This window comes from Scomber japonicus, chromosome 9, assembly GCF_027409825.1.
Source record: "Scomber japonicus isolate fScoJap1 chromosome 9, fScoJap1.pri, whole genome shotgun sequence".
NCBI lineage: Eukaryota > Metazoa > Chordata > Actinopteri > Scombriformes > Scombridae > Scomber > Scomber japonicus.
Window position 1 is genome coordinate 32,581,376 of NC_070586.1, and position 24,551 is coordinate 32,605,926.

Sequence of the window (24,551 nt, forward strand, 5' to 3'; positions counted from 1 at the left end):
GAGGCTGTTTTTCTATCTCCTAATACTACAAAGTGCCACTTGGACAAACACTCAGAAAAATAGCTCAGGATCATTTATGAAAGGAACACATGCACCCCCCAGAGTACTTATAGGTTCACATTCAAGACCATTCACACCTGTCCATGAACAATGCAACAGCCTCCCCCCACGAAAGTCCAGAACATTCAGAGGCTGTTTCTCTTTCTCCTAATACTACAAAGTGCTACTTGGACAAACACTCAGAGCTTTCTACTATCTTCAGCTAAACATGCCCATATATAAAACTTAAAAATGACAGTCTACATACATTAGTTTTGCATCCTTAATAATGTTTAATCCATAAAGTTCACAAAGTTTATGTCACAGATTGTAGTGTGACAGCTACACTGCACTGATCAAACACAATAAAACAATCTAAAGAGGGTGTGACTGAACAAACTAGTGATAGTATAACCGGTGGTGGTTGACATTGTGTGCGTTGTGTAGATGCAGAGACTCAGACTCAGACTCAGAATGAGTGACAAAATCCTCCGGTCAATTAACATTAAACACTCGAACCCCTCTCCCATGGTGTACAGTGACAAATGAACAGAGGCAGAGGTGGGAGACTTAACTTATAGGGGTGGACCCACAGAAGTGGAAATCGGAGTACAGAGACAAACACTCATATGTCCCACTTGACTGGAGGAGCATCAATCAATCAATCAATCAATCTTTATTTGTATAGCGCCAAATCACAACAAAGTTATCTCAAGGCACTTTACACATAGAGCAGGTTCTAAACCAAACTCTTCAGGTTTTAACTTTAAAGAGACCCAACATTCCCACATGAGCAACAGTGGCGAGAAAAAACTCCCTTTTAACAGGAAGAAACCTCAGGCAGAACCAGACTCAGAAGTGGGCGGACATCTGCCTCGACCGGTTGGGGTTGAGAGGAGAGAAAGGAAGGATAGAGGAGAGAGGCACAATGAAAATCAACAATGGAGCCAGATGGTCCGGGACTGGAATCCGTCATCCGGTCGTCTACAGGCCCAGATTACCTGTAGGACGAGAAAGCAGAGCCAGAAACCAGAAACCAGAAAGACAACTTCCGGGGAAGAAGTTTAGGTTATTGAATGCATTAATAGAACATGAGTGTTAATGGATATAGATAGGTAGAGAGAGAGAGCATGACAGATAAGCAGAGATTTTGTGTAATTACACACACACATAACTGATTAATATTTAACTCATCAGCTAGACTGCAGGGAATGACCATTTCTGTGGTGCTTGGAATTCTATATAGGCTAACTGATTAAAAAATAAATGTTATTAGATAATAAAATATAAAAAAATAAATACAAATTAAATAGAAAATAGAAATATAGCCTACTGTAACCCTGAGGTGTTTTTACAAGTGTAATATTTGGCTGGGGAAAGAAAATGAATGTTTCCATAAAATGACCCACACCTGAATTATAAAGTTATCTTGTATAATAACTTGTAACATAATATTAAAGTATCAGCTTTCAGGACTTCAGGGGCCTGTTAGTATTTGAAGAGTGGATGAGAGGTGGTCCCAGTACATTTGTACTGCTCCTTTAAATTGGTTTCGCATCCGGTGCAGCTTCCCTCTGATCAGACAGACACAGGCCAGCGTCCCACCCGACAACAAGCCATCACACACGGCTGTTTACCAGCGGACACCAGGTAAAGCGTCTCTAACCAGGACAAACACATGCTAACGTAGCCAGCTAGTTAGCACAGTGTCCGGAGGGGCCGCAGCTCAGCGGGAGTAGGCCAAAGAGGAATATGGAGGCGATTTGTGATTGATTGTTGACATGTAGCTTACCGCTAACGTGAAGCACAGAGAGTCAGTTTGTAGGAGACACGCTGTCGTCTGTCTCTTCTGTTGTTTTCTTCTTCTATTATAAAACATAGACGAGCTGTTTTCCTCTCATGAAAGCCACTAACGTTACTGTTGTGTTCATGGTGATGCTAAGAAAAGATGAAAACAGTCAACAAAAACAAACCTTCGCTTTAAAGTGTCACATTTGCATTGAGTTGTTTATCGACGGAACTTAACAGCACTATTAACATTGGAGCATGTAGGCGGTTTTTAGGCTATTTAATTTGAAGCGAAAATGTGTATTATTTATTATAGTGTGTCAGTAGCCTGCTCGGTGCTCTATTGTTACCAGCAGAACAAGTGCTAACGAGGAGCACGCTCAGGTCTGTGCTCTCATGAGGATGAGGTCATGCTGATCATTATAATAGACGCATGTGTTGGTCATACAGTGGGGCAAAAAAGTATTTAGTCAGTCACCAAGTGTGCAAGTTCTCCCACTTAAAGATGAGGCCTGTAATTTTCATCATAGGTATACCCAGTGGGCGATTTGTTTTTTTTTAACAAGGGGGATGCAGCTTGTTAACCACCAAGTCGCTCATAAAAACGCTTTGCCTAGCTCTTTCTGGCCTTGCTGCTCTTGAAGTGCCTCCTCTCTCTCCTTCACCTTGTTGCCGTGCTGCTGCTATCTGACTTTGTTCATTCTCTATAAAAGTAATGACAGGCACTTCCAACTTATTTTCTACAACACTTGTCTGAACAATACCAGTGGATTTTGTGCCCACATGCTTAGTTGAACTTAAAACTGTGTGTCCTCTCTGACTGATCCTACTATGTAACTGCTTGCTCTCTCTCCTCCTTCACCTCTAACCCTAACCCTGGCCCTACTCTCTGATTTTGTCCATTCTATACAAAAGTAATGGTATGAACTTAAAGCTTTGTGTCCCACAGAGCTATAGTGTAAATAGTGCTGCTAGTGGATTGTATAAATTTGTTTACTAAAGTTTTCCTCTAGATAGGTTTTAAGATGTGGGCCTATATAGGCTAGGCCCACTCTAATTTGAATCTATGTCTGATATGATTTTTCCACATAGCCTAAATAAATAAATCCATTGTTAAAAACCTTAAAATCACATCTACACCTTCTACCTCATTCAAAATAATTTTAATTTTCACAATCAATAATTTCATTTCACAAGTGTGTACACAAGACGTCTGCGCCTTCACTGTAAAGTCCATTTTCAGTGTATGTGCTCACATCAGTTATGTACACTGAATACTGGACAAATCTGGCTTCCAAACAATTTGTGATATCACAAATTTTACACACTATGGCCCACCCTTTAAATTTTGGTTTTCAATGACTACAGAGAAACTTTCCACTTTCAGCAGATTAATGTGTAAACAGCCTACAGTGTCAAACTCTGAGCTTCACTCTACAGAATGTAATGTTATGTGCAAACATTTAACTCAATGAACAAGAAGAAAAACATATTTTTAGGTGGAGACTTTACAGATATTTAACGTTACTTCATGTAAAGCAGTCACCTAAGAAAAGCTACCTGTGTAACATGCAGTCTGGACATGAATCAAATCCAAGCTCATTTCTCACCTGTCTTTTTCTTTTTGAAAAACAAACAAAGCTCAACCTGTCTTCCTTTTCTTTTTGACGCTATGATGCTATTAGCATGCCTGTGATTCAATTTCAATTCAATGTTCCGTGAAATAATTTATTTGGAAATTATGGTGGAAAATAAGTATTTGTCAATAACAAAAGTTCAATACTTTGTTGTATACCCTTTGTTGGCAATGACAGAGGTCAAACGTTTTCTGTAAGTCTTCACAAGGTTTTCACACACTGTTGCTAGTATTTTGGCCCATTCCTCCATGCAGATCTCCTCTAGAGCAGTGATGTTTTGGGGCTGTCGCTCGGCAACACGGACTTTCAACTCCTTCCAAAGATTTTCTATGGGGTTGAGATCTGGAGATTGGCTAGGCCACTCCAGGACCTTGAAATGCTTCTTACGAAGCCACTCCCTCGTTGCCCGGGCGGTGTGTTTGGGATCATGGTCATGCTGAAGCCACATTTCATCTTCAATGCCCTTGCTGATGGAAGGAGGTTTTCACTCAAAATCTCACGATACATGGCCCCATTCATTCTTTCCTTTACACGGATCAGTCGTCCTGGTCCCTTTGCAGAAAAACAGCCCCAGAGCATGATGTTTCCACCCCCATGCTTCACAGTAGGTATGGTGTTCTTTGGATGCAACTCAGCATTCTTTCTCCTCCAAACACAACAAGTTGAGTTTTTACCAAAAAGTTCTATTTTGGTTTCATCTGACCATATGACATTCTCCCAATCCTCTTCTGGATCATCCAAATGCTCTCTAGCAAACTTCAGACGGGCCTGGACATGTACTGGTTTAAGCAGGGGGACACGTCTGGCACTGCAGGATTTGAGTCTCTGGCGGCGTAGTGTGTTACTGATAGTAGCCTTTGTTACTTTGGTCCCAGCTCTCTGCAGGTCATTCACTAGGTGCCCCCGTGTGGTTCTGGGATTTTTTCTCACCGTTCTTGTGATCATTATGACCCCACGGGTTGAGATCTTGCGTGGAACCCCAGATCGAGGGAGATTATCAGTGGTCTTGTATGTCTTCCAGTTTCTAATAATTGCTCCCACAGTTGATTTCTTCACACCAAGCTGCTTACCTATTGCAGATTCAGGCTTCCCAGCCTGGTGCAGGTCTACAATTTTGTTTCTGGTGTCCTTTGACAAGCTCTTTGGTCTTGGCCATAGTGGAGTTTGGAGTGTGACTGTTTGAGGTTGTGAACAGGTGTCTTTTATACTGTTAACGAGTTCAAACAGGTGCCATTAATACAGGTAACGAGTGGAGGACAGAGGAGCCTCTTAAAGAAGAAGTTACAGGTCTGTGAGAGCCAGAAATCTTGCTTGTTTGTAGGTGACCAAATACTTATTTTACTGAGGAATTTACCAATTCATTCATTAAAAATCCTACAATGTGATTTCCTGGATTCTTTCCCCCCATTGTGTCTCTCATAGTTGAAGTGTACCTATGATGAAAATTACAGGCCTCTCTCATCTTTTTAAGTGAGAGAACTTGCACAATTGGTGGCTGACTAAATACTTTTTTGCCCCACTGTATGTTCGCACTATTTGTGCGATTAAAATTTTATAATGAGAAATATATATAACATATATCATTTTTTATTATTTATAAGCTGGTTAAAATGGTTTGTAAATGTAGTATCTGTAGTAAAATATGGACAAACTATTCAGATCACACAGTTTCCAGTGTGTGACTGATCAGATGAAATGATAGTCTCTGTTCATGTCTCAAACAGGTGCACTGCTGCTGCCGGCCAGTTCACTATGGCTCAGAACCAGGTGATCCTGCAGTTCCGCTTTGCCACATTTGGGGACTCCATGCTGCGGAAGATGAACCTCCTGCGTCACCAGAAACGCTTCTGTGACGTCACTGTGCGCATCAACCAGCTGGAGGTCCCGGGTCACAAGGTGGTTTTTGCTGCTGGTTCGTCTTTCCTGAGAGACCAGTTCATCCTTCAGCAGGACTCCAGGGAGGTCCAGATCTCTATGATCCAGGAGGCAGAGGTGGGCCGGCAGCTGCTGCTGTCCTGCTACACAGGCCAGCTGGAGTTTCCTGAGCTGGAGTTGGTTCATTACCTGACGGTGGCCAGCTTCCTCCAGATGGGCCACATTGTGGAGCAGTGCACCCAGGCCCTAAATAAGTTCATCAAACCACAGGCTCCACAGCAGCTGGAGGTGGATGTGGAGATGAGACGAGAGAACAGGGAGGAGGGTCTGCCCTCTCAGGCTCCAAAAGAACAAGAGCGCTCGCAAGTTCGGACTGTCCATCAGGCGGAAGAGGAGGAGGAGGAAGAGGAGGAGGAGCAGGGTGAGGACCACAACAGTAGTGATGATGATGATGATGATGATGACGATGATGATGTCATTATACAGCCGAAGTCCCCTCTTCAGATGTTGGACAGACGTCCAAGGCAGGGCGTGGTTGAGAGTGACATCACCATAGTAAAGGTGGAGTCTGTGTCTGACGTAGCAGAAAATTCCATCACTGGTCACTTCCCCACCAGCCCCCCCGCTGCCCTGCACTCCCCCGAGCCCCAACACTCGCTCATCAACTCCACCGTGGACAGTCGCAGCAGTGAGATGGCGGTGCCCCCTGGCATGGCCGGATACCCGCTCAGCCCTCCTCCTCCGTCCTCTCCAGCAGAGAAACACATCGGGTTCCAGAGGAACTACGACAAGCCTCTGCAGTGGTACCACCAGTGTCCAAAGTGCGCCCGGGTCTTCCGCCAGCTGGAGAACTACGCCAACCACCTCAAGATGCACAAGTTGTTCATGTGCCTCCTGTGCGGCAAGACCTTCACGCAGAAGGGCAACCTGCACCGACACATGCGAGTCCACGCCGGCATCAAACCCTTCCAGTGTAAAATCTGTGGGAAGACCTTTACCCAAAAGTGTTCTTTACTGGATCATCTAAACCTGCACAGCGGGGACAAGCCCCACCGCTGTAACTACTGTGACATGGTGTTCGCTCACAAGCCAGTTCTCCGCAAGCACCTCAAACAGATCCACGGGAAGAACAGCTTTGATAACGCAAACGAAGGCAACTTGCACGACGGGGGTCTTGACTTTGATTTTGGCCGAATATGAAACTTATAGGCCTGTTTTTATCTATTCAAATCTATCAGCCGCTCAACTAGGTATGACGCAGACTTTCCATCCAAGCGAGACTTTGTCCAGATGAGTCTGGCTAAACTTTACAGTTCCAGAAATTGACGTAGTTTATACAAAACTCAAGCATAGATCTGGTTTATCCTTATATGAGAAGTCGGCGATTGTGACAAGATCAGTTCAGCTTTATTGAACGTGATGGCTGATTTTACTTCTGTCAGCCTGGTGGCTTAAACTGGAGAACACGGATATAAAAGGAGTTTTCCTGTTTGACATTTCACTGTAGCTTCATTACTGTGGACTTTTAATTTTCTACAATATATTGTAGATGCCTTCATATCATACTTGAAAATTCAGCACTGAAACACAGAACATAATGACTGTATATCATTAGTTTTATTGATGAATTCACATGTCTTGTGTCTACTCTGTTCAATGAAAAAAAAATAGAAATATCCATTTGTATATTGTATATACAGTTCAGTGTAGCCCCTTTCTTTCTTGTGTTATTTATAAAACACAGACTTTATCACTAGAAGAAACTTGAAGGCAGGTGGGTAGATGAATATTTTATTGAAGACAAGCTACACAACTGTCTCTTAGTGACGAATGGGATGCCAAAGTGTCTATTTGAACTGAAATGGTTCTTTTTTTTCTCCTTTTTTTTAACAGACTGTCTCTGTAATGGAGGTACTTTTGGACCAAAGTGACATTTTATCTGTCGTGTTCATGAAAATCATTGTGTGTTATGAAATTAAAAAGCGACTCTTAAAGGACCTTGGGTGTTGCTATTGTTACATATTTCTTTGGAAGAATCGTATAAACAGAGTTAGGAGTTTTCAAATCAGTCATAGCTCTTATTCATTGTGTATTTATTCATGTACATGAGAGAGGGGAGCAGTGTGCAGGCTCCGTGTTATAAACTTCTTATCACGTCAGTTAGAGTTTGCATTGGAGCTAAACTCTTGAAGTTATCTGACTGTGACATGTAGATGTGTGGTGAGTTGTTTCAACAAAAGCTTTTATTCTGTTTGCTCCACTATCTTCAGACCGGTGAATAGATTATTAAAGTGGACTACATAGAAATTTAGTCTTTTATCTTCCTGTCATGTACTTCTCACAAACTTCATTAACTTCTCTAAGTGTTGTGTATTTAAGTTGTGGGGTATGTGATTCACTGTCATGGGGGATTTTCACAAAGACATATTGAACCAGTCATCGGCCACTAACCATCTCCTCCTCTGCGCTCATTTTCCTCACACACTTGTTGATACAAAGTAACCACAGTGCATTGTGGCCCGCTAGGCAAACATCACTTTCCTAACTATCAAATTGATAAATAAAACAGTCAATCATAGTTTTTTAAGAAAATTAAGTCTCATGACTGACTCTCCAACTAATGCAACTAATGCTTCTGTCGGGTGGAAACCTTGTAACTCCATATTTCATTTGAACATACTAGGTTTTTGAAAGCAATGATTACTCAAGAAAAGAATGAGTCAAGTCTTGTGTCATATTTCCCTGGAGCCAGACAAAAAAAGTGCACCCCACCCCTCCCTCATTGAGAGCCTCTTTCTGCTCAAGGTCCTCTGAGCACTTTGATTGCAGATTGCCTGTATGGTAGATCCAGCCATGCTTCAACAGCTAGAGTTGGCGGTGTTACAACTCTTGAGACAAGAACTGTAACATCGCTGCTACATTTTACACACTATGTACTTCAGGTTTACTATACAAGGGAACACACACACACACACACACACAGGCCTGAGATAAGCAGGCTGATGGTCATAGGCGGGCCAGTGTAATGAGAGGGTTTTAATACATTGATTTGAATAAGAATAGATAGGTTCACTCATAGCTGTTACACAGTCCATCCAATGTTGAGTGTGGTGCAGCAATGAGCGGGAGTAAAGGCTGCTGTCAGAGCTGTCTGCACTATGTGTTTGATTATGAAACGCCAAAAACCCTGGTGATACCCAGCATAGGGTTAGGATTTGTCTTCAGATTCACCCAGTTTCTGGTGGTGCTGTACGTTGTAGGGTAAGTAACAAAAAACTTTGATGGGGGGGACTTTGTGTTATCAGGGTTTACCATGATATAATGTAATGGACTTTATGGCTACTTGCTGTTGTTGAATTGTGTTTTTGAACATGTCATACTGCTGTACACATGCAGGTATGTGTGTGTGATGAGTAAGGGCTACCAGGACACAGACTCTGTCATCAGTACTCTCACCACCAAAGTCAAAGGTCTTGCCTTCACCAACATATCTGATATGGAACCACGTTTTTGGGACGTGGCTGATTTTGTTATGCCACCCCAGGTAATGAAACATATATGGTTTATTTTTTATAACAGATACATTCATATGTCACAATCCCTCTCTTACTTTTGACTTGACTTACCTGTGAGCTTTACTGGCAATTGTGGTCAACACAATTGCATTGTGACATTTGTGCATCTCTTCTGTCTAACAGAGTGATCATTCTTTCTTTGTGTTGACGAATATGGTCATCACACCCAATCAAATTCAGTCACACTGTCCCGAGGTGAGTCACTGATACTACATGATGTGAAATCCTATTATTGTATTATTTAAACCATCTGGACACAACTGTAGGATGAACTTGGTGTGTTACTTGAAAACATGTATTTGGAGTATTGGTAATTTATGTCAGAGTTTAGCACTAATTTATAATATAACTTTTAGGGCTGCAACCAATGATTATTTTAATTATCAGTTAAGCTGTCATTTATTGTTCTTAGGAATTGATCAATCATCAGAAAATGTAGAAAAGAATGTCCGTCAGTGGTGACTTCTTCAAATTGTTTCCTTTGTCCAACTAACTGTCAAAACCTAATATATTCAAATTAAGTTTGTGTAAATCAGATAAAGTGCACTTGAACCTGACTGAACCAGTTTTTTCAGTGAATCAACTAATAATTTCAGCACTAGTAACTTTAACCCTCATGTAATGTCCATATTCTATACCCTTGCAGTATGTTCTGGGTCAATTTTGACCCAGTATCCCCTCATAAAAAGTGTCCATGCCAAATTTGGACCACATATCTGTTTATAAAGCATTAATAGTCGATCTAACTGATCAATAAGTGTGTAATTAAACCTTGATCAATGTTTAAGAGAGCAGAGAGAGTGTATTTTTTAGGTTTTACACCACTCATGTTTGGAGAAAAAACAGCTACTATCACACAATATTATGTCCTATGTTACTTAAGACATGAAAATATAACATAGCAATAATGATTGAAATGTATTTTATTGAAAGTGAAAATGACAAGAACATTGGAAGTTTGGAACTGTGGGGTTTATTGTATAACCATTAGAGGCTTCAGTCTTCACTGCAAGTCTTTTTTGGAACAAATGAGAGCCTGTCAGTCAGTACACCACTGAAATAAATGAAACGGAAATGTAAAATGAATGACTGATCTGACTGATCTAGCACCATCATCAGTATGCCTGATAACAGTATGTAAGCATTACACTAATAAGGGCTATGGTCTATTTAGCTTCACCTGTTCCAGCAGTGTTATCTTGTATGCTGATAGACTTCCATGCAACAGAGCCATCGTTAACGTGTTAATTACACCCATGCTTTTCGATAAGACAAGTGAAAATATCTACTGTGAAAAAGGCCCATTCATTTTGTTGATTGACAATTTGATTATTTTAATTTTTAACTTTATTTTGAGCGCTAGTGACTTTGCACTCTGTAGAATTAGTTATTTTACATAACATTACAACCTGCTAAAGTTGTGTAGCAGCACTGGCACACTAAAGTGAATTCTGACTCCATGTAGGGATAAATAAGAAATTAGGAAAAAGTGGTCATTCAGGATTCTCACATGCAGGCTGTGAAATTTCATTGTTTTCATTGTTGGGAATGATGAAGTACCTCATGAAATCATCAAACTGCCATGTCATAGATACTCTTTAGTCATGTAAAGTTAAGGAAAAGTCACAGAACTAAAGCTCATGTCCATAATTGGAACCATGCACATTATTCAGATGGAGATACTGACACGTTTAACACTGGTGACTTCTCCTCCAGCATCCAAATCCATCAACTATTTGCAAGGATGATTGTGACTGCACTGTGGGATACACTGACCCCCGAAGAAACGGTAGGGCCCTCCCTCACAGGCTGGCATCCCACTAATTTGTGTTGATAGATCAGCTATAAATCATGAAATACCATACCACAATACATGTTTTCCACCCAGGTATACAGACGGGACTGTGTGAAAACTACTCCACAACTGTCCGGACCTGTGATGTGATATCATGGTGTCCTCTTGAAATAGACACCAAGCTGCCTGAGTAAGAAAATGTGCAATGCCACTATTATACTGTATGTGTGTTCATACAGTAGATAAGGCTTTGTTATGCTGCTTCTCCCACAGACCTGCATTGCTTACTGCAGCAGAAAACTTCACGGTGTTAATCAAAAACAGTGTGACCTACCCCAAGTTCAATGTTCACAGGTCAGTGTTTCTGAATGTAAAACAAAGATGAGAAAGACTTAATCTTATCAGTGCAGTATATGCAAACATTCTGTTTTACCGTGTGCCATTATATCAAGTGTGTATCCTCCTTCCTCCTTCCTCCTCCAGAAGAAACATATTGCCACATATTAACTCCTCATATCTGAAGAGGTGTGAGTTCAACCGTAAAACAGACCCGTACTGTCCCATATTCCGCCTCAAAAACATTGCTACAGAGGCTGGAGAGGACTTCCAGGACATGGCTGTGAAGGTACACCGAGAATTTAACACTTACAGTAGTCAGATCTCACACAAGTGGTCAAAATGCAACCTTTATAAAACAAAAATGTGAATAAAGAGTTTAGTTTTCAGGGGGTTTTCATGTTTCCAAAGGGTGGCGTCCTCGGTATTGTTATTGACTGGAGCTGTGACCTGGACTTGTGGTCAGGGCCATGTCACCCCAAGTACACCTTCCGCAGGCTGGACAACAAAAATCCTGGCAATAATGTGGCTCCTGGATTTAACTTCAGGTGAAGCTATATTTGACTCAGCCTTATTAATAAATTGAATGAAGATGGCAAAACTGGTTAAACAAACATTGCTTGCAGGTTCGCCAAATACTACAAGACCCCAGATGGAGAGGAGACTAGAACCTTGATCAAAGCATTCGGGATCCGGTTTGACGTCATTGTTCATGGAACTGTGAGGCCTTAATCAATGTTGTGATTGCAATGACTTTATAAAAATGTGTGTGATCACTTTAAGGTGATACTAGATGGGCTTTTGGTTTTCTTCTTGCAGGCAGGAAGATTTGGAATTTTACCAACCATAGTGAACTTGGGAGCAGCGTTGTCATTCCTCAGTTTGGTATGCAGCTTGTTCAGTCATGCACAGGTTTCCTGGGTAAAAGATGATGTTGACATGTTCCTGGAAAAAACCCATTACCCACCAAATTGCATTTCACCTATTTTTCCCCCCTTCAGGTGCCTGTGGTTGCTGACTGGTTCATGCTGACGTGCATGAGGAAGAGGGATATTTACAGTAAACACAAAAGCACATATCTGAGTGAGGATGCTGAAAATGAACCAGTGAGTGGTTGATCCTTTAATTATTACATTTTGCATTAATCACCACTGGCTGTTATTAATATTAAAATAAATGTTGCCTACATTGGCTCAATCATTACTTCGTATTCAATGTGTTTCTTCATATTTTTACAACACAGACTGTGTCACAGGGCACCACCTATGGAAAAAATAATGAAAACAGAAATTTACAACATCATATGAATTCTTCAATAAAACTTAAATGTATACATTACACATACAAGGATATGAGACTTTCTGTGCAGTGTCAGTGGATGATGACTCCTCCTCACCGTTAGGGGGCAGCATCACTTTAATGACTACATACCAAACACCAGTGGCTTTTCAGTGTGCTAACAAACAACAGAGAAAGGAGGCAGAACAGCTGCACAGATACACACAGAATCGTGCTAAAATAGAGTTTTTTCCAACTTTTAATCAGTATTTGTTCAGTTAAGTAACCGCTGTATGTGTAGCAGCCGTGTTGTGCGTCGACGTGTGAACCTGCAGACAGACAGCCTTGTTAAAGCTGTTAGCCTGACAGCTAAAGTTGCAGTTGGGCAGCTCGTTGCTTGTAGTTAGCACCGATGAGGAAAAGCAAACCCCGCTTTCAATGCTGTAAACAGGACTGAGCAGCTCGTACTGAGTTACCGAGCTAGTGGGCCGCTGTCTGCTAAAAAAAGAAGTCAACATAATGACAGGTGAGTGACAGAGTCATGTCAACAACACACACTGAGCTCAGCTAAGTTGTGTTGTGTGGTGTGCTACTCGTCTCATTGCCACGTGTAGGTTGTTTTAATACAGTTTAAAGAGTGTTTAAAATGTAATAACAGCTTGGCTTTTCTCAGAGGATGCTGTCCTGCTGAATGTACCTGTCATTCGGCAGCTGTACCACTGGGACTGTGGGTTAGCCTGCTCCAGGATGGTGCTGAAGTAAGTACACAACAAAGTTTTGCATTGTATACATGTCAAATTAAGTCATACAGTTCTGTTCATAATGACCATTAGAAGATCCCTTCATACACACACGCGCTTACAATGTAAATCCACAGTCCTCCTCCTGTGCAAAAATGTATTTAAAAGTTGATCTGAAGCTAATATGTAACATCAAGTAGATGTTTCAACGTTACAGTGTGTTTAGTGCCAAAGTCCTTTTTGTTATACTTCCACCACAGCTCAACAGGGAAACACAAAGAGGGAATATGATGCTAAAAAGACTGTAAATGTGACAGATATCCACTTGATATATGACTAACTCAAACTGCTGAAGCTGAATATAAGCTTCACATCTACTTTTAAAGGACTGTGTAGACACACTGTGGATTTGTACCCCCATCACTTACACTGAAAGCACATTTAACAGTGAGTATGATCTGGAGGAATGATTACAGCAAGAAAAACCCGTTTTAATGTTCATTTGAGCACCTGACTGTTTAATAACTTTGAGAGGTACATGAATAAAATACCACCTTTTAAAGAGTGAATAATTTTGTTTTTGAAAGCTAAGGACAAAAAGTAGTGATGTCATTTTTAAAGGGTAATGTTGGTGTTGAGTCTAGAGTGTCTCTAACTGTGTCTAACCTTGCAGGTACCTCCACCCAGTCAGTGATGAGGAGTTTCAGAGAGCATGCTGGGAGCTGAAGCTGACGGAGAGCGTGTGGACTATTGACCTGGCCTACCTCATGTGCCATCTAGGAATCAAACACTGCTTTTGCACACAGACTCTGGGTGTTGACAAGGGCTTTAAAAACCAGGTAGTTTGCTGAGTCAAGCATATATTTATCAGCCCAGTCCTCGTGTTTTTTACACAGTCATTCTGAACAAGATCACAATCATTTTGAATGTGTGTTTGTGTTGTTTCTGCTGTGGTTTGCAGTCCTTTTATAAGAAGCATTTTGATACTGAAGAAGACAGAGTGAATGAGCTCTTCCTTAAAGCAGAAACCAAAAGTGTTGTGGTGAAGAAATGGTGAGTCTTTTTCGTTCTTTATTATTCTTTTGGAAGAGTTTTTGCTCTGGACAATATGCACCAAATACTGACATGCATTTGCATTTGTCTGCCTATAGCTCTGTGACAGTTCAGGAAATCCAGTCTCACCTGGAGCAGGGTCACGTTGCCATAGTGTTAGTCAATGCTGTCGTCTTGACGTGTGAACTCTGCGCCTCTCCTGTCAAATACTGCTGCTTCCTGCCTGTGGGTCAGAAGTGTTTCTGCAGGAAACCTGAGTACCAGGGTCATTTTGTGGTCGTGTGTGGCTTCAACAGGACCACAGGCTGCATTTTCTACAATAACCCAGCGTATTCTGACCGTGAGTAATCTACATATGTCTGAGACACAAGCATAAATATTTCTTATTTTTATTTGAACAGGAAAACAGTCACAATATCGAAGAGTCAAAATAAATAGTTTTGGTATAGGCAATAGAAAAGAACATCATTTTCAACATATAAATAGATAACTAATTAACAATTAATTAATCATCTTTTATTCAACAAGAATGTTTCCGGTTTCAGTTCAAGAAATTTCTGCATTTCAAACAAAAAAGGACACTTTTCTAACATTTTATAGACTGTGATTAATTGATTCATCTCAAAGAATATTGAGATGAATCAATTGAGGAACTAATTGTTAGCAAATGTTTTATTTACTTATTGATTCAACTCCTCCATCTGTCATTTCATTCTGAAGCTATAGCTGCGTAGCTCTTTAACTCAGCTTAACATAATGAGTGGAAACAGGTAAACAACTAGTTTGGCTCTGTCCAACAAACAATTTCCATGTAGTAGCACCTTTGTGAATCACTAATTAACACATCATGCCTCATTAAATCCATGTTTAAATAAAACAAACTGTTTGTTGGACAGGAGCCATGAGGTTTGTCAGGCAAACAGTAAAAACTCCAGGAAGTTACTGTGTACTGTGTTATCTGTGTGTAGATAAGAGTTTAACATACAAACAGTGTAAAACCACATCATGATGTTTCTTTTGGACACTTTTGGACAGAGCTCAACTAGATGTTTCACACTGCTTCTTGTTTTCATGCTCAGCCAAATTAACCGGCTGCTGGTCAAACAAATCCAAATCCAAGCCAATCAAAAAAAAAAAAAAATCTAATTCATGGCACAAAAATAGAGAAAAAGTATTTGATGATACTTCAACAACTATAATCCCCAGACTGTTGGTTTAATAGGAGCGTCTTCTGTGTGCCTGTGTGATTCAGGGGTGTGCTGCACCAGCGTCGGTAACTTCGAGGAGGCTCGGCGGAGTTACGGGACGGACGAGGACATCCTGTTCGTCTTTAAGGAGAGCTGATGTACAGCGGAGACAAATTCGGATGTCGCTCCTCCCGGCTCATCATTATAATAGTGAGATGATTAACGCAGGTCCTGGACTAGTGGCTCCTGTCGTCATAGGCCCCTCACCCCACCCCGGGCCACCCTCTCCGGTGCTAATGAGTCCAACTGCTCACATGACAAACAAACACTTAGCTGCATATTCACCACCCTCGTTCTCCATTATACAGCCCACACTACTTGACATGTGAAGGATTAACAGTTGGAAGGTTTGATAAATTGATGTTGAATTGTTTATTTTTGTATGTTTTTCTTTTAGATTAATAGATCACTTCATCATGTTTTTTGTTGAATTTTAATGAATACATACCGACTGAAATCTCAAACTATGAACTATGAGTATTTCAGACTAAAAATGGATGAATTGTGGGAATTATGACTTAGAATAAGACTTACCAGGACTTACCAGGAACTAAGGTGCACATAATTCAGGGCTAACAACATTTTGTAGATCCCCCCCCCCCTTTATTTGTTGTGTGTCAGGTGTTGACGTCAGAAGGGGCTCATTCGTAGCCAACAGCTTCACCTCTACTTGCCTTTTTTAAAGAAATCCTCCTAACTCGCCTCTCACTTTTTTTATTCACGTGATTATTGGAACAGGGAACTAAGGAAGTAGTCGTGCTTTTGAACGTCTCAGGTAATTAACACCCTAAAGTGTGACATGCGCTTAAAATGACAAAACTAGTTCAATGCAATACTCCATAGTCTTATCTATGGGACTGAATCTGCCTGCAGAAGAACATGGACACTGGATTGGACGCTGAGAAACATAAAAAAAAACCCCATTGTGTTCTGGTGATGCTAGATGTTTGACTGTTTTGATCATGTGACAGAACAAAGGTGTAGCTCTAACTTAGCCGTGTTCTCTGTTTGAAAGCAGCAAAGATTAGTTCAGTTTCCTCCTCATCACTCAAGTTTTTTTTTTTCCACTTTGGTATTAAGTTTTTTGCACTATGCTTTTCATACAGACATAATTCTGTGTTATTTAAATTAAAAAATTTTACCATGAATTTTTTTTGTTTTGTTCTGAATACGTGAGTGGAAAGTGAAAGTGATTTCTTCCTGGCTGGGCTTTTTTGGTGTGAACAAATAGCATATTTTAAACTTTATTTTTTCTTAAACATAGAGCTGCATTTATTATATGTTGTAATTAAAAAATATTTCAACATGAGACTCATTATTCTCATTTTTCTGGTTCGGATTTAATGAGGCACTTACACACACTTGTCATGTTTTAGCAGAGAGAAATAAACCAGATCTTTTTTTTTTAATTGTAAGATGACAAATCTGAACCAATCACAGACAACTGTATCATTAGGACAGAATATACTGAGCACAAAATGTCATTGAAATTAAAAGAACTGAAGTTAGTGTGTAACATATGTGGAGATACTGCAGTAAATCTACTGGATTCATGTGGAATATCATCTACTCCTTCACTATTTGAGGTTTGAAGTCATGCCTGGCAGCCTTTGTAAGCTCCTCTGCATACTCAGGGTATCGCCCAGTCATCTGCAGGCACACAACACAAGTACACACAGTATGACAGGAGAACAGATTATATACACACAAGCATTCAAGTACTGCAGGAACAAACAAGCACAACTCTCTCCTGATAGACGTTGGTCAAAATGTGTTCATTTACCTTAAAACTCCATTTGTCACTGATTTGTCGGTTCAGGTTGAGGTCCATTTCCACCACCAGGAGTCCGTCGCGGGTCCTGGAGAGCCCCGGGGTGCGGCTGCCGTCAGGACCCGCCACGTAACTGGATCCATAGAAGTGTCCAAAGTCGTGGTGAGCTGCAGAAACAAAGAGAGCTGTGTGTAACTGAGACCAAACCTGACCGACTAGGAAAGTAAATGAAAAAAATAAGACAAGTTATATTTATTTCTGACAGAAATGAAATAGATTCATGGTTTCTGAGTCAGGTTTTCTCTGTTGTAATACACACTTGGGTCTTCGGTTAACTGCATTTTGCATTCCATGGTTATCAAGTCTCATCATTTCCTGTGTGCTTGTGTCCAATTCATAAAACTAACAAACAGCTGCAGAGTTAAAGAACCAAGCAGCTTCATTTTACAGTCAGACTGCATAAAAAAACATTTCATGGGACAGCAGGATTATGTGTGTTAGCGCTGTGCAACATTGAGGTCCTTAAAAATAAACGTACTAATGTAAATTGAGATTAAACTAACATTCACTTTACAAGTCAAATATGTTACATGAAAACAATTCTAACTCTGTCAGTTGTAGGAAGTAAATCTTTTACCTTTTTTTCCATCACCAGAAGTGAATTCACTTTTGAAATGTTCCTGTGTGAAAGATAAAAATGCACATAAAGTCAGAAAAGATCAGGTCAGGAAAGATAAGTTGGGAATGTGAAGTGGTCACTGAAACATTTTTTAATAGTGTGTGTGATATATTTAACCATCAACATTGTTTTAAGGGGCCTGCTTTCTTTGCTTAGCTTCTTTTTTTTAAAATCTCAATTGATGTTGTATTTACATAGAAAAACACTCATCACTTTTTATGAAATGGATGGTGATTTTTCTAACTAAGCCAGACCTCTCCAAACAAAAAGTCACATGTAGGAATGGGGACCTTTAGCATTCTTAAAGTCCTAGCTGCTGCCCTACATATAAATGTCATGTATCAAAAACATACAGTATGTGTGTGTCTTTAAATTGACTTACCGTCCCGACACGGTTGATTGCACAAGTAAAACAGTGGTTAGCTATTGCTGCATTCCTGGCCTCTATTGGCCACATGGGCTCACTGTGGAAAAAGACATAACATTAGTATTGATGTATAAATAACAACTGATACTATTAGTAATGCATCATATAAATCAAGACTGGAGCTAAGTGGACATGGACCATGGACTACCAGGATCCCAAGAAGTACCAGAATCACTGTGTAGCGATTGGTTTCTGGGAATTTATGGAATTTTGGTAATATGCACAAAGTCAGTCCTGGATATAGTGCTATATTCTTGAAAGAAGCTCTTTAATCCAATTAAAACAGAGAAAAGATGTGGTAATATTCCAGCACAGGAATACTGTACACAGGCACAGAGAATAGGAGAATCACAGGGTTAAGAGAGCCCATCAGCTCATTTGTGCTTCTAGCAGGTGAATATGACCATGCCAGAAATAATAATCACTACATTTAGTCTCCTACCTCAGAGCTCCAACAGTAGCCGAGGGGTTGAAGATGATCTCAGCTCCATTCATACTGTACATGAACCAGTTGAGAGGGTGATGTCGCCCATAGCAGATATTCACAGCTATTTTCCCAAACTGCGTCTGGAACACTGTGTGACCAGTGTCACCCTCCATATAATATGTAGACTGAGTATAAAGAAAAACATATTAGTTTGTCTAATTCTGCTTAGGGGGTATTATTCATGTACAGGTGATCATGTACTGACCTCATTAAAGTCTCCAATCCTGGGAATATGGTTCTTCCTGCTCTTTCCCAGCACATTTCCAGAGTTGGAGATCACCACTGCCGTGTTCCACAGAGTGCTGTGCATCTCATCCCGCTCCAGAATTGGGGAAACAATGACCATGTTGTACTTTTTGGCCAGCTAAAGACAGAAAGATAGTAGGATTAGGCTTGTGTGCAGCAGTCATTGCACTTTGTCAGACTTCTATGGAGTCACCTCTTGGCAGAAACGTGTGGTGTTTCCTTCTTCAGCAGACTCTGCAAACTCTGTCCATGGTTCTTTCTCCCGGGTGCAGAAAGCAAAGGGCATGGCTGTGTAAAGCAGAGGGCAGGTCAGTCTCATACATCATTTTACAGTTGAACTCTGAACTCATGATAGCACTCACTCCAGGTCTCCTGAAAGCAGACGATGTTTACACCACACATGGCTGCCACCTCCACAATTTCACCAATCCGGCTATGCATGGCATTGATCTGTGGGGGGGAATAAGCAGGGTGTTAGCTTTCACCTTACAGGTTTTTATGTGTTGTTTTTTTCAACACATAAAAACAAGTAATATGAGTCCTGACCTGGTCAAGGATGGGGGCATCAGTGGGCAGAACAATGCGATGCTGGACGAGTCCCACCCGGATCCTTCTGGGTGGCCTCAGTTGTTCCTGGGTAGCTTCAAACCCGTAACCCCTCAGCTCAAAGTCACGCTCAGACGCAGCCTCCACAGCACATGTTGGGAGCTCCAAATTCCTGTAACACAGAAGAGGTTCATAAGCATTGATTCCCTCTAATAACTGAGCACCAATGTTGTGAGTTGTGGGTACCTACTGACCCCCCTGTTTGTCTGACTCACTGTACATTATCTGAATTATGAACACAGAGTCAGCAAAACAGGAAAACCTCCCTTTATTCTGAGTTAGCGTGTTCACTTGAATATCTACTTTATTTGGAGTAGTTAAATAATGTTCCCGCTCCTTTTAAATGAGCTGAATCAATTGTAGTGTTTAATTTATTGTAACTGCCAACAATGGAGGCTGCTGACACTTCTGTACTTCTTTTCACCGGGTGGAAAACACAATTACAGTCAGAAATGGCTGATATCTCCTATTCTGAATCGTCTGACACGCTGCTCATAATTGAATGATACTTCATAAGTACAGGCAGTTATTTAGGAATATGTAACCTGTAGCTAAAATGTAAAACTTTAGGCCCTCTACAACACACCAGGTGAAGAAACAGAGCAGGTACAAAGTTCACATTTTAGTTTATATTGTGCTTGTGTAGTGCTGCTGAAGGTCTAGTACAGCTGAGGCCTTGTCTTTGAGTCAATATTGAGCAGTACAGAGATCCAGTACCTCATACACTCAGTGACAGAGATGTATCTGAATAAAACACAAGGTTCTAAATGAGTTTTTCCTTCTTCTTCTTCTTTACTGCATTATTCTCACTTGTATCTAACTGGAAATGTGCAAATGAAATCATAGTACTTCTATACATGTCATCCCATATCCTATACATACAACATTATCAGCTGTAAATCCTTTATTGCATGCTGTATACTACTCTAAGGTCAACTCTGACACACATTGTAAAAATTTCCATTTTTTACAGCCGAATTTTAATGGAGTTATCTTTTTGGTGGTTAAACTGTTTAAAGGTTGTGTGAGGTTCACGGCAGCTCGGACAAAGTCCACTCAGCAGAATAATAATTGACCAGGACAAAATGCAGTGGACAAATGACACTTTTAAAGAAGTTATATGACCAAACACACACTCACTTTGTTTCCTTTCCGTATAAGATGCGTTTAACCTCTGCCAGCTCTGCTTCAGGCAGGTGACTCTCCAGACTCTTCTCCAACGATTCAAACTCACATGCGGACATCTTTGCGGGGTTTTTTCTTCAGGTTTTCAGCTTCACGGCAGCAGAAGAGCTCACTTTCTGTCGGTGTGCGTTAATCTGTCACGCACGTTACACAATCTTGCTTGTTTTAACGTTACAGTGACGCAAGATGTTTGGAAGGGAGAACCCCCCCCCCCACCCCAAACAGGTTTACGCTCATCCACATATGATTCCTGTTAAATTACGCCATGATTAAACTATGTGTTACTTTCAACTATTTTAACCATTTATTCACAACTTTTAGCTCTTTCACCCATTTCTACATATTTCAACTGTTTATCCATTACTTTCACTTTTTGGAAAGTAACTTAGTATATTTACTGTTGAGATACTTGATGTCAATTCTATGCAACTATATTCTTCCAAAATATGATGGAAATATTGTAGGCTACTTTCTACTCCACTACATTTATTTAACAGCTTTAGTTACTTTTCAGATGGAGATTTGACACAATGGATAATATACCAAGCTTTTAAAATACAACACATTGTTAAAGATGAAACCATTTTGTCTTTTGACGTTCAGATGTCTATGAGTTGTTAATAGCTCCACAAAATAGTGATTTTTCCCTCTAAACTTTTCACATGGTTTAATTTCAATAAATGTTCAAATGATGAAAAAAGATTGGAGAAAAAGTGCAAAAACAGAAAACACGTGTGTATCAGAACGTTCCTCTCCCATGAATCATCTCACCACCCCTCACATTTATCTGCTGATCCTTTGGAGGGGTCTGACCCCTAGTTGGGAAACCACTATATTAAACTAGCTCACTGTATATAAAGTAGTTGAAAATAACAGCAGCTACAGTAGTTGAATGAAATCATGTAGCCTGCCTGCACAGAGATGTACATTTCACTCCATCATATGCACTGCATTTTTGAAGGATTACCAAAAACAAGCCTGATTCAAGTGATTTTTAATACTGAAATGAATATAAATCAGTTCTTCAATTGTAGGGAAAATCATTATGAAAATCACCATTTCCAAGTAAAATAGCAATCTTTGAAAAATAGCTAAAGGCCATGTAATGATAATCAGCTAAAACATTCAAAAACACATGTCCTCCTTTTAAATGTGTTTACAAAGAATACAGACAGTTAAGGTGAAATATGACCATAAACACTGATTTGCAGCACTGTAACAGTTTTACATTTCAGAAACAACTCACTTTGACAAAAAAAAAGTTAAGCAAACTCCTCAATCAGTTCACAAAAATGATGCCAATTAATACAAGTTCAGCATAAGTGCTCTGCCTAAACTAACTCCATACAAGGTCATGTAGCTGCTGCTGCTGTGGACATGAAGTCATGTGGCAGCCTTTGCAGCCTGTCACTATATGTTAGTGCATGCACTTTTATTTTGAGGTTTAGGCTTTTGCTCCTGTATCTCATACTGGAGAGAATATGTACATACATAGATATAAACAAATAAATGATCCATTCTCTGGCAGTGCATTATTAGTGGGCTGTGCTGGAGCTGGTGAGTTCAGGGGCTTCTCCTTACTAATGCATCCATTCCTCATTGTTAGATTTCTAAACATGTTGTTTTATTTTTCATTTACCAAAGAAAAGTGTACATTTAAAGAACTTCATTTTTCAAATACTGTATTGTTTGGAGTCTTCATCAGTCCATAGTTTTGTTCAGGTTTTCTAAAAATCTGACATAATTGGTACAGAAACTACTTCACTGTGGGGTTCTTGTTACTTCCAGAGAGGTTTTTGCTTCTGGTTTGGCGGGCAGGACTGCTCCTCTGTGTGCGTCCTCTCCTCAGAGAATTAATCTTTCTGTCTCTCTCCTTGTTGGGGTTTGACAGTTTCCATAGCAGCTCTGCAACACAACGATTGACAAACATGGAAATATTTGTGATTTTTTTTAAATGTAGATAAATGTTTGGCCAACAGGAGGCCTCAGAGTGCCATTTCAAATCTGTTGTTCCTTTGAGTCATTCATTTTTCCTCTGCTGTTGGTCATAGTTACCTGTTAACTCAGGATGACTCTGGCTGAAGTTGTTTAGGAGAGACACATATTTCCGACCTCCAGTACCATCATCTCCTGAAGATAAGTAAAGTAGTGAGCTTTACTTGTGTAATAAAACTGCTTAAACATTTATGAGCAGATTGAATCACTATACCCTCCAAGAATCTAAATATTATACACATGCACATACAGGTTACCAGAGAACTTTAATTCACATTAAATTCATTATTTTACATCCAGTCGCCAATATTTCAATAATATTTTGATTTGGGTCTGTCAAACACTTACTTTAGATACTAGGTAGACTTTATTTAGCCTGATTAGAATGTTAGATGTCTAAACTTGGAATCACACTGTTAAAATGAGAAATATTAAACAAGGTGTTCTTTAATCTGGACATTATTTCCTATAAAGTTGTGCTGATGGGTGGAATAGGACTCACGGCAAACTCGTAGGAGGACATAGTACTGTCTCTCTACCAGCAGGCTGCTGGCTGCATCCACACTGTGCTGCTTTGCCTCCAAGTCCATTACTTTCCCACTGCTGTCCATCAGCTCCACACACTCTGCAGGTAAACTATGATTATGATCTTTCCAATCAACCAACCAAATCCTGATGAAGCAGCAAATATTTTTTTCTGTACTCTCTCTCAGAATTGTGTTATTATTTTCTTTATCTCTTTATTTCTAGACACTGTCTGTGGATGTGATGAGAGTGAGAGGAAATAGGCTGTGTTTTTAGGCTGAGATGTTTACAAAAGCTCTCAGATTTGTCAGAAACTATTACATCCTTGCCTGGAAAAAACTTCATGCTACAGAAGCTAACCCTCGGCCTAACCCTTATTCGTAATATTTTATGTAATAGTTCAATCTTGTCATCAAGAATAAGTTAAAGTATATTTTTCTTTCTCTATCTCTTTCCATACATTGATGTTTTAGGTTAGGTTATTCACTATTGATCCTCAGTGAAATAAGGGGATCAATTTCCACTAGTTTAAACATTCCTTGGTTTCTGCACAGAAATCCACATTTCTTCACAACATTATAGTAAATGTACCTTTGAAATCCAGGCCGCACCTCTCCTTTAAATTGTGGATGAAGTTTATCAGTTTACAGTTGAGATTGAACATTTCCATTTTGTTGTCTGTCAACAAAACATCCATAAAACAAACCAGTTCACTGTTTTAATTATAATTATAATCTCTTAAAGGATACATTGGTACATTATGCAACAATCTTGAACATTTTGCAAATCTGTGTATCTTAAATAAAATCATCAAACTTTACATACCAGGTAGTCCACATCAAGATGTACACTGAGTGTAAAATATACCTATAGGAACTTTACTAACCTCCGAACAGCACAGTGACAAACATTTTTCCTTCTGATGTCAAACTAGTGGTTCCTGCAGTTTCGGCTCCTCTACTGTAACTACCAGTAGTTAAAGCATCTGTTTATACCAGAGGGAGTAAAAGACTTGGACAGAGCACAGTGCAACAATGGAGGGCTGTTAAATCTGTGTTGTGGTCTACAGCTCTGAGGGAGAGGCCGTATGAACTGGTCTGCATAATGTAGCTAGACAAACACACACACGCAGGCACACACACACACACACACACACACACACACATATCCTTTAGCATCTTCCTCTTCATCTCCTTTACAAGGCACGGACCCTTTTAAACATGGAGACAAGGGATTGCTGTTACTTGTATCCATGGAGTCTCTACAC

General features: G+C 40.1%; 5 protein-coding genes across 5 annotated transcripts; 3 read left to right on the forward strand and 2 right to left on the reverse strand.

Annotated features, from left to right (window-relative positions):
- The first annotated feature begins 1,404 nt into the window (after positions 1-1,404).
- On the forward strand, positions 1,405-7,328 carry zbtb26 (zinc finger and BTB domain containing 26). The gene is made up of 2 exons (XM_053325389.1): positions 1,405-1,689; positions 5,189-7,328. Exon 2 carries the CDS (start codon positions 5,217-5,219, stop codon positions 6,537-6,539), a length of 1,323 nt encoding a protein of 440 aa, XP_053181364.1. The 5' UTR covers positions 1,405-1,689; positions 5,189-5,216; the 3' UTR covers positions 6,540-7,328.
- Positions 7,329-8,457: 1,129 nt separating this feature from the next.
- Positions 8,458-12,221, forward strand: LOC128364588 (P2X purinoceptor 4-like). The gene is made up of 11 exons (XM_053325152.1): positions 8,458-8,600; positions 8,736-8,883; positions 9,038-9,109; positions 10,631-10,703; positions 10,803-10,899; positions 10,983-11,063; positions 11,193-11,334; positions 11,457-11,593; positions 11,672-11,765; positions 11,865-11,930; positions 12,047-12,221. The coding sequence occupies exons 1-11, from the start codon at positions 8,458-8,460 to the stop codon at positions 12,161-12,163; spliced, it is 1,170 nt and encodes a 389-aa protein (XP_053181127.1). The 3' UTR covers positions 12,164-12,221.
- A 302-nt stretch (positions 12,222-12,523) lies between these two features.
- On the forward strand, positions 12,524-16,672 carry gucd1 (guanylyl cyclase domain containing 1). Its single transcript, XM_053324922.1, has 6 exons — positions 12,524-12,849; positions 12,997-13,081; positions 13,737-13,902; positions 14,025-14,116; positions 14,215-14,456; positions 15,369-16,672. The coding sequence occupies exons 1-6, from the start codon at positions 12,843-12,845 to the stop codon at positions 15,458-15,460; spliced, it is 684 nt and encodes a 227-aa protein (XP_053180897.1). The 5' UTR covers positions 12,524-12,842; the 3' UTR covers positions 15,461-16,672.
- A 46-nt stretch (positions 16,673-16,718) lies between these two features.
- upb1 (ureidopropionase, beta) lies at positions 16,719-20,897 on the reverse strand. Its single transcript, XM_053324921.1, has 10 exons — positions 20,720-20,897; positions 19,520-19,691; positions 19,336-19,423; positions 19,167-19,261; positions 18,933-19,091; positions 18,683-18,852; positions 18,196-18,277; positions 17,772-17,814; positions 17,147-17,301; positions 16,719-17,013 (listed from the first exon to the last, which is right to left on the reverse strand). The coding sequence occupies exons 1-10, from the start codon at positions 20,821-20,823 to the stop codon at positions 16,930-16,932; spliced, it is 1,152 nt and encodes a 383-aa protein (XP_053180896.1). The 5' UTR covers positions 20,824-20,897; the 3' UTR covers positions 16,719-16,929.
- A 1,623-nt stretch (positions 20,898-22,520) lies between these two features.
- On the reverse strand, positions 22,521-24,195 carry LOC128364971 (uncharacterized protein C22orf15). The gene is made up of 5 exons (XM_053325588.1): positions 24,171-24,195; positions 23,876-23,962; positions 23,262-23,384; positions 22,820-22,894; positions 22,521-22,669 (listed from the first exon to the last, which is right to left on the reverse strand). The coding sequence occupies exons 1-5, from the start codon at positions 24,193-24,195 to the stop codon at positions 22,521-22,523; spliced, it is 459 nt and encodes a 152-aa protein (XP_053181563.1).
- Between the last annotated feature and the right edge of the window lie 356 nt (positions 24,196-24,551).

Bases quoted from the DNA above. Each gene is read 5' to 3' on its own strand.
- LOC128364971 (XM_053325588.1), bottom strand. From the start codon at position 24,195: ATGTTTGTCACTGTGCTGTTCGGAG. The intron at 23,963-24,170 runs GTTAGTAAAGTT...TTTTGTTGACAG, and splicing joins TGTCACTGTGCTGTTCGGAG to ACAACAAAATGGAAATGTTC. The intron at 22,895-23,261 runs GTGAGTCCTATT...ACTTATCTTCAG, and splicing joins TGTCCTCCTACGAGTTTGCC to GAGATGATGGTACTGGAGGT.
- zbtb26 (XM_053325389.1), top strand. From the start codon at position 5,217: ATGGCTCAGAACCAGGTGATCCTGCAGTTCCGCTTTGCCACATTTGGG.
- gucd1 (XM_053324922.1), top strand. The intron at 13,903-14,024 runs GTAGTTTGCTGA...TGTGGTTTGCAG, and splicing joins ACAAGGGCTTTAAAAACCAG to TCCTTTTATAAGAAGCATTT. The intron at 14,457-15,368 runs GTGAGTAATCTA...TGTGTGATTCAG, and splicing joins TAACCCAGCGTATTCTGACC to GGGTGTGCTGCACCAGCGTC.
- upb1 (XM_053324921.1), bottom strand. From the start codon at position 20,823: ATGTCCGCATGTGAGTTTGAATCGTTGGAGAAGAGTCTGGAGAGTCAC. The intron at 19,262-19,335 runs GTGAGTGCTATC...TGCTTTACACAG, and splicing joins CTGCTTTCAGGAGACCTGGA to CCATGCCCTTTGCTTTCTGC. The intron at 17,815-18,195 runs GTAAGTCAATTT...TCTTTCACACAG, and splicing joins CAATCAACCGTGTCGGGACG to GAACATTTCAAAAGTGAATT.
- LOC128364588 (XM_053325152.1), top strand. From the start codon at position 8,458: ATGAGCGGGAGTAAAGGCTGCTGTCAGAGCTGTCTGCACTATGTGTTT. The intron at 8,601-8,735 runs GTAAGTAACAAA...GTACACATGCAG, and splicing joins GTGGTGCTGTACGTTGTAGG to GTATGTGTGTGTGATGAGTA. The intron at 11,594-11,671 runs GTGAAGCTATAT...CATTGCTTGCAG, and splicing joins GCTCCTGGATTTAACTTCAG to GTTCGCCAAATACTACAAGA.